Source organism: Lutjanus erythropterus, chromosome 16 (genome assembly GCF_056507025.1).
Source record: "Lutjanus erythropterus isolate fLutEry1 chromosome 16, fLutEry1.hap2, whole genome shotgun sequence".
Taxonomy (NCBI): Eukaryota; Metazoa; Chordata; class Actinopteri; order Lutjaniformes; family Lutjanidae; genus Lutjanus; species Lutjanus erythropterus.
Window position 1 is genome coordinate 20,106,237 of NC_139332.1, and position 17,284 is coordinate 20,123,520.

General features: G+C 40.2%; 3 protein-coding genes across 4 annotated transcripts in view; all 3 read right to left on the reverse strand.

Annotated features, from left to right (window-relative positions):
• Positions 1-703: 703 nt before the first annotated feature.
• ggcta (gamma-glutamylcyclotransferase a) lies at positions 704-4,040 on the reverse strand. Its single transcript, XM_084738797.1, has 4 exons — positions 3,828-4,040; positions 2,643-2,788; positions 2,426-2,558; positions 704-1,272 (listed from the first exon to the last, which is right to left on the reverse strand). Exons 1-4 carry the CDS (start codon positions 3,942-3,944, stop codon positions 1,147-1,149), a joined length of 522 nt encoding a protein of 173 aa, XP_084594923.1. The 5' UTR covers positions 3,945-4,040; the 3' UTR covers positions 704-1,146.
• A 2,002-nt stretch (positions 4,041-6,042) lies between these two features.
• On the reverse strand, positions 6,043-11,293 carry snrpd1 (small nuclear ribonucleoprotein D1 polypeptide). The gene is made up of 4 exons (XM_084738904.1): positions 11,138-11,293; positions 10,393-10,469; positions 9,452-9,643; positions 6,043-6,279 (listed from the first exon to the last, which is right to left on the reverse strand). Exons 1-4 carry the CDS (start codon positions 11,149-11,151, stop codon positions 6,203-6,205), a joined length of 360 nt encoding a protein of 119 aa, XP_084595030.1. The 5' UTR covers positions 11,152-11,293; the 3' UTR covers positions 6,043-6,202.
• Positions 11,294-11,844: 551 nt separating this feature from the next.
• Positions 11,845-17,284, reverse strand: part of LOC146313017 (ankyrin repeat and IBR domain-containing protein 1-like) — a 33,089-nt gene continuing 27,649 nt past the window's right edge. For both annotated transcript variants that reach the window (XM_084738545.1, XM_084738544.1), the window contains one exon: positions 11,845-17,222. In XM_084738545.1, the coding sequence (XP_084594671.1) occupies positions 15,718-17,222 (1,505 nt within the window). In that variant the 3' untranslated portion in view covers positions 11,845-15,717. The remainder of the gene's footprint in view (positions 17,223-17,284) is intronic.

A 17,284-nucleotide genomic window follows, 5' to 3' on the forward strand; every position in this document is an offset into this window, starting at 1 on the left:
AAGTCAGATATACTTGGAAAAAACAAACAGTTGGGTTAAGGTGCTAAACAATAATCCATTAAGTAAAATTATAAACAATGGCCATCTATCACAAAGTTTTTCATTATCTAGGGGAGTCAGAAAGGTTTACCCCCTCTCCCCACATCTGTTCTTACTGGTAACAGAAACCTTAGTGATAAAAATTAGAAATAACACACATATTAAAGGTTTAGATACTTATGGACATGAATCAAAGACTTCGATATATGCAGAAGATACAATTTTCTTTTTGTCACTGAAACACAATTATTTGAACGCCTTCCTTAAGGATTTGGATGGTTTTGCAACTCTGTCTGGTTTGAATCCAAATTATGATAAATGTATTATTTTGCGATTAGGTTCTGTACATGGTTCTACAGTCACACTATTATGCTACTCAGCACTTATATGTTCAGATGGACCAACAGATGTACCTGGTATTTATAATCCAGAACAGATGAATGAGCTTGTTAAAACTAACTTTGAACCTAAGCTTCAAAAAATTGAGATCTTATGTTCTTGGAAATGAACAACATTATCCATATTTGGTAAAGTCACCCTTGTCAATTCATTGTGTACCTCTCAGTTTGCTTACCTGTCTCTTTCATCCCCTGATGAAAGTTTTTACAAATCATATAATCAAGTTGAATTTAATTTTATATGGAATAACAAACCAAAAAAAAAAAAACATAAATATCTGTTTAATGGTTTGGATGAAGGAGGAGTTACATTAATTAATCTTAAAGCATGTTGTAGAATCCAAGTCACAATATTTTCAATTAAAAATTCCCACAAGAAAAATGCTTTTTGGTTGAGGTATGGTATCCTGTTTGTCGTTTTTAGAGATGGAAGTAAAATTCTCTCACAAGAACGGCTCCAGAAGTCACTGTGGTGTTTATATATGTCTATATATATTTATTGAAAATCAAGTTTCTACATCATTTCACTAAACACTGACTCACTGGAGCTCCAACCGGCAAGTCACGCGTTAAGTTATGTAATTGCTTAATAGCTCAATAAGCTCCACTGGTCTTGTTTGTCCCACATGACTCGGTTACTCAGTAGATCTTGGAATGCATGAATGTATTTTGTTTGTTTTCCAAAGTCAAGAATGTGAACTTCAAGCCTCTACTTCATAGCTGGCCTGATTTCATCAAGGATGGAGGGGCCACTGTAGTTGTTGGTTTTAATGGCCTCGAGACTCTTCAGGTACTCCACAGGAAGTCCATTCTGTTCTGCACCCAGACACACAACCTTTGTAATAGAGAGAGACAGAGACACATCCAGATTAACAGGTTGATCTCAAAAACGCTGATTAAACAAGCGACTTCCTTAGAGGTAGGAATTTGTGATTATTTGCATAGCAAGTTCTTACAGAGCACTCAAATTTAAGGATGTCTAGTCCTCCCAGGGTCTACAAACATATCATTAGAAATGAAACTATTCTGTTTATGTGTTGTAGAATATAAAAAAATTTAAATGTTAGGAGGAAGACAAAGCCTAAAGATGTGAGCATAGACACGCGGTCTACACCACGTCACACAGGCACTTACATACTGTCATGGAGTTTAAAATAAAAAAGTGTTTAATATGAGATATGTTCTAAGTGTACATACATTTCTACCACCATATACCAATCAGAACCAGCTTTGCATTTGCACTGCAGTTTGTGGTCTCCAGTCTGTGGCATATCAGAGTGAGTCAAAAGTTACTGAAACAAAGTTATTAAACTATATTTACGTAGAATGAAAACTAGAATTACCTTCTCATGGTCATATGTCTCCACCAACCAGTCAAGTTCCAGTTATTAAGAACTTAATAAGGTATTACATATATTTATTATCACTATATTGATATGTGTGATTCTAGCAAATCATTTCCAGTGAGAAACTTGACACGACATTATGATGTCACAGTGAAGTCGACCTTTGACCTTTTGGATATGACATGTCCTCACCTCATCATTTCATTCTATTAGCCATTTGTGTGAAATTTTGTCAAAATTAACATACGAGCTCTTGAGTTATGCGCAGAAATATGCTTTGTGAAGTCACAGTGACCCAAAATCTAATCAGTTCACCCTTGAGTCCAAGTGGACATTTGTGGCACATGAAATGAAATCTCCTCCAGGGGTTTCTTAGTTGTCACGTTCATGAAAACGGGAAGGACAGCAGTCACAGAGACCTTTAACTTTGAGCACCATAATCTAATAAGACCATCCTTGAGTCCAAATGGACAAGCTTGAAGAAATTTGGTCAAAGCGTTCTTGAGCTATCACATTAACAAGGATGTGATGGACAACTGAAGACACGGAAACAGGAAAAAAGTTCATTTCAAGGCTTGCTCTTACAGCATAAGTTGAGTATGTGTTGTCTTTGCAGCAGTGCTTGTGTTTACATGCAAACACCTGTTTGTACTGAGGAGACGGAAGACAGGCGTGGAAATTGTTCATCTGATACGTCCTGCAGAGCATCTGTCCTTTATCTGTCTCCACTGACACCTCCAGAGGAGAGTATATTCCCTGGCTCACCCCTTCCTGGCTGAGGAAACAGAAACAAGAACACAGTGTTCACACGGCGTTTGTTAAAACGACAAATTGAACTATGTGTGTTTATGGGTCTCACTTGTCTAGGCTCGAGAGGTTGTCGTTGCTCAAAGTCCAGATCACGCCCCAGACCTCTGCCCCTGGATGGGACTCGATGGTGGCCACTCCACCATGCCAAGTGTTCTCTGCATGTTCCTCCCACAGGCCAAAGTTCAACTTATAGTCCTACACACACACACACACACACACACAAAAATGGGGGTGGTGATGGGGTAGGGAGTAACAGGACAAAAGGCTGTGAACAGTGAAGAGGCACTGTGCATTTTAAACAAAATGGCTTTTCTTTCACTGTGACATATAGAAGAGAGGTTATGTTTGTGTGTTCAACATGTTTGCTGTTGTTCATCACAGCACACACACACACACACACACACACACACACACCCAGCACACCCAAGGCCTGTCGCTGCAGCTGGTTCTTTTGTCATATAGGTGGATCAGTATGAAAACATGATGGACAAGGTTGCCAAGTCACTTATTTTCCATAGTGGAACACCGCAAAACACATTATCAGGTCATTGTACCAAGGTTATTATAGTTAACTGAAACTTATCTAAAAACTAAAACTAGGTGTGAAAAAACATTTTAGTTACCCGAAATAAAAGTTAGAACTAGCCAATAAAATGATCAAATTAAAACTTATGAAAACTAGCTAAAATAAAATAAAAAAAATATACTGGAAAAATCTGTAGTTTTAGTCTTTGTCGATTTTGCATATATTTATTGAGACAGGGATGCCAATATGGACAGATGGCGCCTATGCTTGGGACACAGCTCACAGTGATGGGTATAATGAGAAAGCCGCCTCAGCTGGAGGGCCAGAGGTTGGAAACCACAGCTGCTGCTGAGGACTCGGCTTCAGTACGTGGGACAAACGCAAACAAGCCCCTGTTAATCTACTGGGAAACAAAGACACACACACCAGGTGAATGACTGTCACGGTCTCGACTATTAAGCGCTTATACGTCGTCGCCCATGTTTATTAACACAGTCAATGACTAGTTAATAGCTCTGTGTCACTTCTGTGTCATTTTTACGTCCACTGGTTATTTACGTCATCAGTTCAGGATAGACGATATACAGAAGAAGCTCGACACCTCTTGGGTGTTTGGTCATTGTCACATGGCTCGCACGCGACGTTCTTCATTTGGAAACGTACAAAATAACGCCGTTTTTATCCTATAAACTCGTAAGCTAGCGTTACCTTCAGTCGACCGGTGGTGCAAAAAATCGCCGAGGGATTTGCCAGTTGCAGTCTTTCCTTCAACAAGTTGCTTCCAAAAGCGAAGTACGTGAAGCAACCGTTTGCAACCTTAGACATCTTTGGATGTTTCTTCTTCGTGGACTCCTGCCGGCTGAACGAGACATAAGAGCGCTGCTAAAACCCCGGTGTATGTAGTGATACTCTTCCTTGCACCTGCCTCTACTGCTACCACGTCTAGACTATAGATCTGTCACGTGACGAATCTGACATTGCGTGAGGCAGAGCAATTAAGCCCCGCCCACGTCGTGTCTAGAAGGGAACCCCAGACCCGCGAGTGGTCACTAACCCACTCATCACAAATGTGTTTTTTTTTTAAATCAGTAACTCGAACCTGATCTTGACCCCGACCACAGCTGTCACACAATTAGCAATTAATATAATTAGTTTATATAACGTGTGCAATTAAGAAACAACACATACAGATCTCGCGAGAGTTTATCGAATGTAGGGTTCCTTTTTAGGCAGGACCGATTGATTGATCTGTAAAAATGTTTTTGGATATTCAAAATGTTACACACACATACATACAAATACACACCGCATAAATTTTAGGCAGGTATGAAGAAATGCTGTGAAGCAAGAATGCTTTAAAAAATGTAAAATGTAATTGTTTATTTTTATCAATTTACAAAATGCAAACTGAGAAAACATTAAAAAAAAAAAATCTAAATCAAATCAGTATTGTGGTATTGTGACCACCCTTTGTCTTCAAAACAGCATCAATTCTTCTGGTTACATTTGCACACAGTTTTTGAAGGAACTCAGCAGGCAGGTTGTTCCAAACATCTTGGAGAACCAACCACAGATTTTCTGTGGATATCTCTTCATGTAATCCCAGACAGTTTCAATGATGTTGAGATCATTGTTCTTCTTTACACTGAAGATAGTTCCTAATGACACTAGCTGTATGTGTGGGGTCATTGTCCTGCTGCAGGATAAATTTGGGGCCAATCAGAGGCCTCACTGATCCACTAATGCATGATGGATAAGTAGCTGCCTGTATTTCTCAACACTGAGGACACCACTAATCATGACTAATTCTCCAGCCTCCTTTGCAGAAATGCAGGCCCAAACTTGCAAGGAACCTCCACCATGCTTCACTGTTGCCTGCAGACACTCTTTATTGTCAGTCAGTCCAGAGCATCTGCTTCCATTTTTCTGCACCCCAGTTCCTCTGTTTTCATGCATAGCTGAGTCACTTGGCCTTGTTTCCATGTCGGAGGTTTGGCTTTTTGGCTGTAATTCTTCCATGAAGACAACTTCTGGCCAGACTTCTCTGGACAGTAGATGGGTGTACCTGAGCCCCACTGGTTTCTGCTAGTTTTGAGCTGATGGCGTTGCTAGACATCTTTTTTTGATTTTGATTTAGTGCCTTTCATCTGCCTTTCCTTGGCTGACCGCTGCGTCTACTTTGTGCTTCTTCAAAAGAGCTTGAACAGCACATCTTGAAATCCCAGGTTTCTTTGAAATCTTTGCCTGGGAGAGACCTTGCTGATGCAGTTGTTGCTGTGCTCAGTCTTGTCATGGTGTCTGACCTGTGACATGAAACTGTCTTCCACAGCCTCACCTTGGTAGCAGAGTTTGGCTGCTCCTCACCCCGTTTTAAGCCTCCTACACAGCTGTTTGTTTCAATCAATGACTGTGTTTCAACCTACATATAAAACTGATGATCGTTAGCACTTGTTTGGTATAACTGGTTGATCAAACACCTGACTATGATCCTACAAAATCCCTGACTTTGTGCAAGTGTACCTGGAAGAACTGATGCTGTTTTGAAGGCAAAGGGCAGTCAAACCAAATATTGATCCGATTTAGATTTATTTATATACATAAAATAGATGTAGATATCTTGAATATCTTTAATTACCACTCTGACAAGTGGCATCGCAGTTGCTACTTGGGCGAGCAACAGTGTACAAGTTGAAGCCAACTAAGGTATGACAGGTTTTGTTGCCTTTTGTTTGTATCATTTCATTTTTGGAGAGCTACTGTGCATTATGAGAAAATTCATGATATTCAGCTTCAGTTTATTTCAGTTTTATTTCTTTCTAATTAGCATAACATCACTTTATTGAGAAATGTAATGAAAAGAATGTTAAGAGAAAGTGAGTGACAAGAAAAACCTATTAAGGCTGCAATAATGCACAGAGTCGAGTTTATCCTCTTCATAAGGATTTTAATGTACAAAATAAGGAAAAACAAAACTTTGAACAAAAACACATGGAAATTCACAAAATGTTTCCTCTGAGAAAAAAAAAAAAAGAAAATCCTGTACAAACAGTGGGGTGGTGGTCAGCAAATGTACGGCCTGGTGATCATCTTCTCGGACCGCCCCGGCCTCGTCCCCTTCCTCTGCCACGCCCTCGTCCTCTGCCTCGTCCCCGTCCAGCCACTGAGAAGACAAAGACAAGTGAGTCGGCAACATTTGTCAAAATATTACTAACATGTTGAGTATCAAAATATAGTTGTGAGTATCAGGTCATCTTCTACAAGTTTACTGATACTGAAGGTGTGAAGGCGAGGACATAATTTGCACGAGACAAGCAGTCAAAATACAAATCAGTGTGTTAATTCTAATAATAAAAAGGCAGAATTTTCCCCACAGAGTGAATTTCAACACTGCTGCATTTGTGTGACTTTTACCAAAACCTGACTTAACGTATCCTAGACAACCTACGTCAGTGTTAACACTGGCGTCATATATGATGCCCTTGTTAAAATGGTACATGCCATTAACAGCAAATCAGTCATTAACAAGATGTGGTAAGTAAATGCAGCACAAGACAACTAGTTTGAAACCATTCCATATCCCACATGAAAGATTTACTAATGTCTTTATTAAATCTAAAAAAAACAAAAAACAATTAAAAACCCAATATCCATGCTGTCACTATCACTGGTCGCTTCACCTATCCATCAATACACTTGAACCATTAGAAAGCCCCCCTTTGACCCCACCCCCTCTCTTTGTGAAGCCAAGCTCCGTCTCCGTACGTTCCACACCAAGCCACCTGTGGGAGCAGGATGCCGACATTTCGGTGAACTCCTTTTTAAATCATATCGACTGGAAACTGGACCAAATCTTAACCATCAAAGGAAGTGTCCGTGCTGCCTCAACTCAAGATGTGCTGCTCGGCAGGAATGACGCAGGCTTGCTCCTGACAGACAACTAGGCTCTATTGCTGAAGCAATAAACTGGAATGGGAGCTTAAAGAGCAAGTATTGACACAGTGCACTAATCTGTATGCAGGCCTCAAGCCTGGCTCCCCTAGGCCCCTTCACCCTCTGGTGTCATAGGACTGTGTACTTTGCCAATTTACACAGACTCTTTTTCACTTTACAACCAGACTGTGTATGAACAGTGTCATAACCAACATTTTTTCCCTACAATTTCAAAACCATCAAGTTTAATGAGGCACTAATGTCACTTTAAAGATGCAATACCAAAGATCACTGAAGTGTTTTAACCGAATGTTTGATTGTGGTTGTGCTAATTATGAACGACTGCATTATAAAAAATGTTAGTATACTTCAACTCATTGATTTGAGCAGATAGGATTGTATGAATGAACTGATAAGCTAACTAGATTAGCTGACTTGAATGGTTAACTGACCTGCTTGAACCGCTAGTAGTACTTAAAGTCATTAACATGTTTAGAGTGTGATACTATACTGTTGATTTGAAAGACCTTACTTATTATTTATTCATTCATTCATTCATGTTGTTTGGATTTTTGCCTTGAATTACCTCAAGTGAATTTTTGTTTAAATTTTCAGCACAACCGGTAAATCTAGTTCTGTGTGTTTCATTAATTTTCACCCAGCTCCTTAGTCGAACCTGTACTAGTCCAACTCCACTTATTACGTTTACTTTATTTTACATAGTAGTTTATTTACTTAATTTTTTTTTTTAATATTATTAATTTTCATCTTAAGTATTTCACCATAAGTGCTACATTAGACTTTGTGGAAGCGTGTCACCAACAAAAGGTAATCAATTGCACACTAAATGTTAGTGTTACTAGTGAGAATAATATTCCATTTACCCAAACATGTTCTCATTTTACTCTGCAGATGAGTTAAATAACCACCTGTCTTGTATTGACAATAAATCCAGATCAACTTGTGACTGATAACTATCCTCCACCTGTAATGGGGTGTAGGATTTGGCTTTTGTTGTTTTTTTGGCTGATTCTTGGGACGATATTTGTTGTTTTATTTTGTTAATGTAATGGTCTGCAAAGTCAGTTGCTGCTCCACAGCACGCTCTCATCCACCATTGTAGTGCAAAACGTGAGTGCACTGAGCTGAGTGAGGACTCTTTGGACTCTGTATGCGGGGAACTAAGGATTTAATTTGACCAAACTGATTGTTGGAAGAGTTGACACACTAACAAAGACTGATCACAGATGGATGGGCTGACGATGGTCGGTTGGAAAATTTTAACATATTGCCCAACCCTAATGCGCTGTCACAATTTCAATGTTAAAACTGCAACTTGATCGAAATGAGTGTTTTGTGTAGTCGTACAGGTAAAAAGATTCCAATGGTAAATTCTAACTAAATTAAAAATGGAAGATTGTTGTACCAAAAGTACAGAATTTCACAACTTATGTGTCCTAATGGGGGAGGGACAAAAAACAACACACAACATTTGCTAACAGGACAGTGATGTTTGTCAAAGCCTGAGAATAGTAGAGGAGGAGCACTGTTTCAGTCAGCATCAGGAATGGGAATAGAGAACTGTTGCAAATTGTCTGATCCATCTGTATCGTATGCCTCTGAGTTTATCAATGCCAGCATATTTTTTCCTACAATCGTGCATCACAAAACAATGACAAATCTCGTGCAGCAACGATGCAACAAGGAGGAGTCATTGTGGGGAGAAAGAGAAACAGTCCAAAGTGTGGCTGAATTTCACAAAGAAAGATGCTGCTAGTGCTGATTGTAATGTCTGTAAATTTATAATTTCAACTAAGTCTAGAAACACCACATCATGTTGAAACATCTTTATGTGCAACATGGTTTTAACTTCCAGGAATGTCCTGTATTGATGTGCCACTGCTTCCCAATCACACTGCTGACGTTATAATAGCGTTAATGCCACGCAGGGACATCAGCCTATTCTCTACCCTGTTCCTACACTGTTTTCAGACTCAGAAATAAAACACTCATGTTGAAGCTGAAACCATGTGTAGACCGACACTTCCACACTGAAAAATTATCTGGGATCAATAAGGGAATTAATAAAGGATCGGACTGATAAGCAGAATTGATAATGTAACTGGTATCACATAAAATGCTGCTAACTGGATGATTGGATGGTGATTGGACAGCAAAAGAATGTGCTGATAAGTAACAGTTTAAGACCTAGCAACAGGTTAATGCTTCACCATGCACAGTTCACCAAAGTTAAGTTGGCCTTTACTAAAATGCCGAACTGGCCTGGCACAATATATCAGCTACTTTCCAACCCAAAAAGAGGAAGCCACATGTGATTATTGTGCTGCATTCTGTTTCTCTCTCCCTAATGAACCCCTTGATGGTGTTTCCAAATTTCTCACCTGCTTCCCTCTTCTTGGACTTGATCTTTGGCTCAATGTCAACCAGCAAGGTGTCCAGTGGGAGGCTGTCGGGAAGGATGAAGTAGCGGATGTTGTTGCCACGGATACTCAGCGATTCCAGCTGAGTGGGCTCCCTGTTTTTCAGGGTCATTTTCACCGCCTTCAGGTGGGTGTTCATGCTCACATCAACACCTAAATGAAAAAAGAAAGAAAACAGCAATGAAAAACCTGAAACTTAACACAACAAGGCAACATTAATTCTAATTATTAAATAATGAACCGAAGGATGTCTATGCACAAGTTGTGTAGTTTCAAGATGGCACTAATGATCTGTAATCAAATTACTGTTCAGAGTTCAGCTGTATAAAAATATACCAGAAGTGATCACAATGAGTAGGAGAGGATAGTGCAGAGTTTCAACCAATTGAAACTCTATTAGGGGTCGGTCATACTGTATCACTGACCCATATATCATTACGTTTTTTTTCTTTTCTTACAATAAAAAAAAAATTAAAATGTAGTGATAATGGCCATATTACAACTCCTTGACAGAATGATGTCACCCCGCTACACACAGCAACAACAAACATGGCTGAAGGGAAAAGTAACTGGCTCCATGGTGGAGGAGTTAGCTCCAAAGTGGGAAGCAACTTATTGTAGCTTTAAAGTTATTTGGTTACAGAAAATCAGATTTACAACAAACCATCATAATATGCAAGTAGAGCATAAAGACGGCAACAACAAAAGGGGTCAACACAATATAACACTGTTGCATAAAGCTGCATTAACTTTAACTAGCTGAACCTAATAAACTTACTGAGTTCATGTTTACTATTACCTATGTGTGCAAAAAAAACTTAGCTTGACATTTTTATACTACACTGCAGTTTATAGAGGAAATTCTAGTCCATTTTATCAACAAAGCACCGGCTGGCTCTTACCTGTGATGGTACCATGGACTTGGGTTCCATTCTTCAGTTCAATGGTAACCGTCTCATGGCTCAGTTTCATCAAAAACCTAAATGTATCAAACAAATTTACAGTGTAAACACATTAATCTTTGAGGCCAAACTTCCTTAAGTCTACATGAACATTACTTCCCCCATTAATCCATCGCAAAATCTACGATTCGCCTGGAATTAGCTACGTAGCTAATGTTAGCTACAACCTGTGCAGCTATCGACACCAAAACAAAAGCACTCAGAAGGGAGCTCAACACTGCAAAACCCTGTAGATTTGATTTGGAAAGAAATACTACATAAATAAAATATTACTGACTACGGCTATTTTTTTTTTTTTTTGATCATGTGGCTAAATGCTATCGTTTATTAAACTTTGCAGAGAATAGTGAAACACAGACAGGGCCTGTGGGGAAGCTAACACTGATGTCAATGCTGTTGATAAAGCTAGTTAGCAAACATTGCGGCTATAATATCCGCGAGATTTTACAGCTAAATGCACTGCTGAACAATTAATAATAACACGATATGCATTTATCGGTCGGGTTATTTCAGACCCCGGCGCCCGGTCACTGTAGCACCCAACAGGCTCCATTCATTTCATTCACCGCTTCCCGCCTGATTACGGTCTCTCCATTTACATCTAATTCCATCCATCAACATCGCTTTATTTTGATTATTTTACATCACAGCACGCAATAAACAGGGACTTTTCACGACCACCCACCTGACAAGTTTCATGATGGTGACGGATTGTAGAGACAAATCCTCCACCGAAGAGAAAAATTACAGCGCGCAAGTGAAAACACAGGCCGCTGTTGTACACTTAACGTTTCTGTCGCGAAGAGACGACGTCATTAAATGAGCGACCGGAAAAAAGAGGAGTCGTTGCCAATGACAACAGCGCCGCCTACCGGTGGAATAACGAACAGTTTAGTATATTATATACACTTAGCAGGGTCAAGTTATAAACCATACTGTACATAACCGTTTATATAGTTATTGTATATAATTTAACCTTTAATACAAAGTATATGGTCTCGACTTTAATTTTAATTTAATTTAGTATCACCATTTTTAACACTCTATTCAAGCTTTATGCAGATTTGAAAAAAAAAAAAAATATATATATATATATATATGTATATTTTAACTAAAAGAAAAACACATTTAAGAGCCTGATATATTTATATTTATATGATGATATATATGATGAAACATAAGCAGAATTTGCTTTAAAGTGGCATAAAGTTGGAAAAAACATTAGTTTGTGTAGTTGTAATTTCTGCTGGCTGCCAGTAGATGTTGCTAGAGACTTGTTTAATTGAGTATTTTTACCACTGCGGTATTGTTTGGTTGATGTTACTTTTTTATTGAACTGCCTTTGGAAATCACTGTCACAGAGCACTTAAAAAAAAAAATCTCATAGCGACACACTTTCAGCTCTTTTTATTGAGAGTAAACTTTGCACTGACACTTTCATTTACAGTTTTGGCCACACATCAAACCTCTCTTATGGACCGACTGGGAATGTATCAAGTATAATTTATGAGAGTGCAATTTCATTTCTTTTAAACTCTGAAGTGGTTGGTTGAGGGATTGTTAATATATAAACACTGTATATGGAGTACAGAATGGCACAGGACCATTCCCTTGACACCAATAAATCCAATTCTAAATCAAGAAAACAAAAAAGAAAATAATAATAATATTAAAAGCCTCACTCATCAGTCCTCCACATCTTGTCTGACAGCACTGGATTAGTTTAACACATTAACAGGATGCTTGTGCAAATTAAAAGACCCCGGACTCAGTGCTTCCACTGTGTTGCAACCTAAAATCAATGTGTGCAGTCGTGTTAAACAAGCCGTTCCTCAGGAAACTATGTCTGAGATGTTCTGAGTGTCACAGGCAGCCCTCACATCTCAGCAGGAGTTATGAAATGTCCTCGCCAGCCCCTAAAAACTGTCCAACACCTTCACAGTTTAATGTTCAATAATAAGGAGAGGAAAAGGTGATATTTTAGGGCTTTTAAGTCACTTTAGTGGAGCACCTCACACTTTAAACAAGCTTAAAACTTAATCAAATATAAGGTATGCATTTTTGATTGCATATCACATTCTGTTTGTAAAGTAGAGGGAGAAAATTTCATTCAACAAAATCATAACTTGTTCTTAGACAGGATATCTTTTTTGATTAAAACACTCCATTATTGTCATTTCAGCCTCCAAAGCACCAAATCGTATCTCAACACAACAGGCAGTGTTTAAATCTCTTGTAAACATTACAGTTGGACAATAAAGTTTTAAGATAAAGGCTGAATAACAACCCAGATTCAAGATCAAAAATCAAAGGCCAAATACATTTGAACAACTTTCAGATAAAGTGGTTAATTATAGTGGAAACTCTAATAAATATTTGACAAATTCATTCTTTAACGTAGCTTCAAAGCAGTTTTTTACTGAAGTAAAATGTTCAAAACTTGGGCACAGTTTCTCTGGGGATAAGAAAAAGTAAGAACAAATGATACTAATGTGCATTAAGACGCCCAGTGTACGGCGATGTGTTCTACATTTTCTTTCATTAGCAACTCTGTTTATCATGTTTTTAAAAAGTAATGACACTAATAATAAATACCAACAAATAAACAAATACGATTGAAACAAAAAGGCACACAGACCCAACAACTCTGGTCTCAACTTGAAGAAATTTCATCTCTATAATAAGAAATAAAGGAATTTAAAAAAAAGGATAAATTACAGTTTAAAAAACCAACCCGTCTCCCATCTATCGACAGCACACTGTACTCACCATCAGTAGTGGAAAAAATATGATTAAAAAAAAAACAAATTAAATTTGAGTGTTTTATCTTTTTGTCTGATTGCTTTGGTTCAGTTTTCACATCTTTAATGTGCAAAGAGACAAACACTAAACTCAGTCCTCAGAAAACAGACACGTCATATTAACACAAGTTATCATTCTCATTACAAAGCATACAGATTGCTGAATTTATGTTTTTAAGATTTCTCCTTATTTTAATTGTTACCCTGATGAGGAGTGTCAGAACAGCATCTTACAAAAAAAAAGAAGTCAGATCTCCAAGTGTTGCAATGTGTTGAGTTACCAGTGGTGTGAAAAGTGATTACTGTTTTATGACTTTTCAGTATTACAGCAGCAAACTGATGATTAAAATGATATGGCATGCGGCAGATTGAAATCTGAACAGTTCTTAGTTTTTTCCCTAAAGGACTGTCTACTCAAACACATTCAACATCAAATTAATTCCAGATATAAAATCGTTTACAACAAAGATTAGGAGCTGTCCCCATTTTTAGCTGTTTTCACTAAATTACTGAAGTGTATTGGTATATGGTGTTTTGAAGTATATGTTATTTATTTTTCGTATCTGTATTGTTTGTGGATACTTGTCTACAAGCTCAACAAGGGACAAGAGTTGAATATTAGCAACATCTATAAACTCTGTGCAATATATTAGTTTCAGGCTTGGAACTACGCTACATTACATCGTCCCTACCAGAAAAATAAAATAAATATAGAAGTTTTGGTGCAAAAGTAAATGGATGCAGTTAAGCGTAATCATTATTTTGACTTGTATGAATTTAAGATTTACTGCCATGTGAAGTCAGACTCTAGACTTCTTTATCCATATTTACAGTAACATCTTACATCAGTGGGTTTAGTTTTAACTGTTTTATGAAAAGTCACCATTTTATGTGCATATCAATTTTTATGTGTATATCAATAAAACTTTTTAGTACTGAAATAATCAAATCAATTGCTCAACCTGACGTTGCAGAGTTTTTTGTTTTTTCTTTTCAGATGAGCAGTGGTCATGATCGTTTCTATAAAAATGACTGAAGTAACACGAACAGACTATAAACGTAATTTCACTAGAAAAAACTATTCTGACAAATGTTTTTGTTGGGGACATAATTTGCAGTTGAAAAGAGGTAATAAATCACAATATATGTTATTGCAATTAGGGATGCACCGATCGACCAGCCAGAGAACGGAACCGGCCAGTTTTCAGCATGATCGGCCCTGACCGGTGACCGGCCAGTCAGCGTCACATATGCGATTCTGTGCCTGTTATTATCACGCACAAATCAGTGCATCTCTAATCGCAATACTCAGCATATCGTATATCGCATTTAAAACATCCATAATATTGCATCATGACTTATGCATCGTGATAGTATCATATCATGGGAATTCTGGTAATTCCCACCCCTGCTTACTTGATAAAGATTAATTTTGAGGCCAAAGTTATTGGGATAGCATTTTGTTTTAAACTTTTTACACATTAGAACAGTTGTGAAAACTGGACCAAAGCAACTGTAAAATACAGTAATATGGATGAAAGCTCATCTCTGATTAGGACAGAATTATCTGGAATGGGTGGCAGGGTGGTGAAATGAGCAGGAAATACAGAGGATTCAATTCACCCATGCTGAGTTCCTACTGACTCTTAAGGGAGCTGCTCTGTAGCTGAGACTGACCTCTGACCTCCCTGTGCCGAGGGATAAAATTATTCTTTTGTGTGGACTATGACAAAAGAATTATTACCATCATAAAATCCAGAACGAGCAGACAGGTGTATCATCTCTATGCAGCCTATCAAAGGAAAGATCAGTAGTGCGTTGGGCTCTCTAACAAAGCAGGCACTGTGTGCATGAAGGTCCAAAAACCAGAATTAGGCCCTCTGATTGTACAGTACGCTAAACAAGCTCCAAGGTTACAGCTGATCATCATATTTGGCTCTCGGAGCTGTGAACAGGCTCGTGGTTGGGTCAATGTGTTGATAAAGTGTGGTGGGTTTATACGAGGCAAGTCTGGATTTCAGCACCAAAACTTTCACCATGGACAAACTGAGACGACAAACACAGGAGGAATAAATAAAAATAAGAAAATCAAAAAAAACATGTGCAGCATTTTATGTGTTATGATATCAGTAGCTTTCCATTGATGTACTCTGTTTTAAACACTCATTTGTTTCAAAGAATAATTTGTCTGTTTTTCAGAGCAGACAAAAGCACTTAAAAATAAAAAAAGAACTGCGTATGACATCATCTTTACTGGACAAAGTCCGCAGGGCGTTATGTCCTCTCTAGATACAGTATAATACACACAGTAAACACTCAACTCCCACAGACCTTCAGCTTCCATTGAGGCATCACCGTTATCTTTTTCCATCCGTGCTTCATTCTTATTTCTTCTTTACTCATTTCTCTTCCATCTCTCTGTCAACTTGGTTTAACCTTCTCTCTCCTCGCCGTTCAGTCACCATCACACTAGGTGTACTTGCTCCTCCCACTCCTCAGGTGATTGGTCCCCCTCTAACTGAAGGATGAGGTCTAAGTCTGTCTCCGTGGGCGGGGCAGTGTGTGCAGGACTGTTTCCACATTGGGAGTGTGAACACGGGTGTGTGTGCACTTCGTCCAGCGACAGGTCAGCCACACACCCTGCGTCCACACCCTCCTTGCCAGCCTCTCTGTTCTCCAGGTCCAGCGTGCTGGGCCTCGACGTCTTCGGGCCCTCTGCGCCGAGACGCCGGGGGCTCGCCGACCCTCTCTCCACCTCTGGCTCGCCCTCCAGGGGCTGCTGCCAGATGGGTGCAGGAGTGGCGTCCCTGGAGGTCTGGCTCTCGGACTCAGTCTCAGTGTGTGTGTCGGGGGAGGAGTCGGTCTCTGTGGTGGGCGGGGAGGGGATGAGGGCGAGGCTCTGTGGGTTGTTCTGGGGGTTGATGTTGTTGTTGAACCAGGCCATGATGTTGTCCAGCAGCTGGGCACTGGCTGTGGGGTCCAGGGGCTCCAGACTCTGAGGGTCGCTGGGGGTGAATGGGCCGCCTGGGGGGATAACCGGCGAGAGCAGCAGCTCCGGCTCAAGCTCTGGAGACGGGAGGCACAACTGGGTGGGAGGCTGGGGGTCTGATTTGGGTGGGCGTTCGAGAGCGTAGGTGGTGGGACGCTCCTGAGTGTAAGAGCTACTGTGTTCTGGGCAGGGGGTGTAAGAGCTGTCGGGTTTTGGGTTGCTGTCATACGTGGCGGCGTGTTCCCGGGTATATGAACTGGGATGTGGGTTCTGGGTGCGTTCAAGTGCACAGGAGGCCGTGTGCTCAGCCTCAGCCAGGTAAGCAGCAGAGTGGCAGTAAGTCTGCTCTTTGCTGTCATAGCGAGGATCTGTGATGGTGATATGATCGAGCACGTACGGAGTGCTCAGTGCGTTCTGGTCTGGTCTATGGCTGCAGTCGCCGTACGCAGGGTCAATGGTGTAGGGAGCGGTGAGTGAGCTGTGGGTGTATGTGTGGTGAGAGCACAGCTGCTCCTGTGTGTGTGTGTCTAGGTCATAAGGAGTGGTGATGTTCCCCAGTTTCATAAGGCTGTCTCCCAGCTCCAGCAGCTCTGCGCTGAGAGAGGGAGGCGGGGGAGGCAGGGGGATGGAGCTCGACACGGGAGGCTGGGAGGTGGAGTCTGTCCTGTTAGGGGGGCGCGGAGGATCCAGGAGAGAAGTGGGGAAGGAGGAGCCCCTGGCTCCCGAAGGACCATCTGTGTTGAGAGAGTGCAAAGCGACATCACCCAGGTCACCCGCGGTACCCGGCCTCCTCTCCTGTCCTCGGTCCAGTCCTCGGTCCAGCTCCACCCGGCCCTCCATCCCTCGCTCCAGACCTCCCTCCAGACCCCGCTCTCTGCGGGACTCCTGAAGGGACAGCTGAATGGCCAGCAGGATGTTCGGGTCATCTTCATCCAGCGAGCCTAGCGCTCTTCTGCGTCCCTCGCTTCTCTCCGGAGCATCTGGAACACAAAATGTCACATTAAAAAAAGAACTGCTTTGTATAACTTTTTTTCTTTTTATC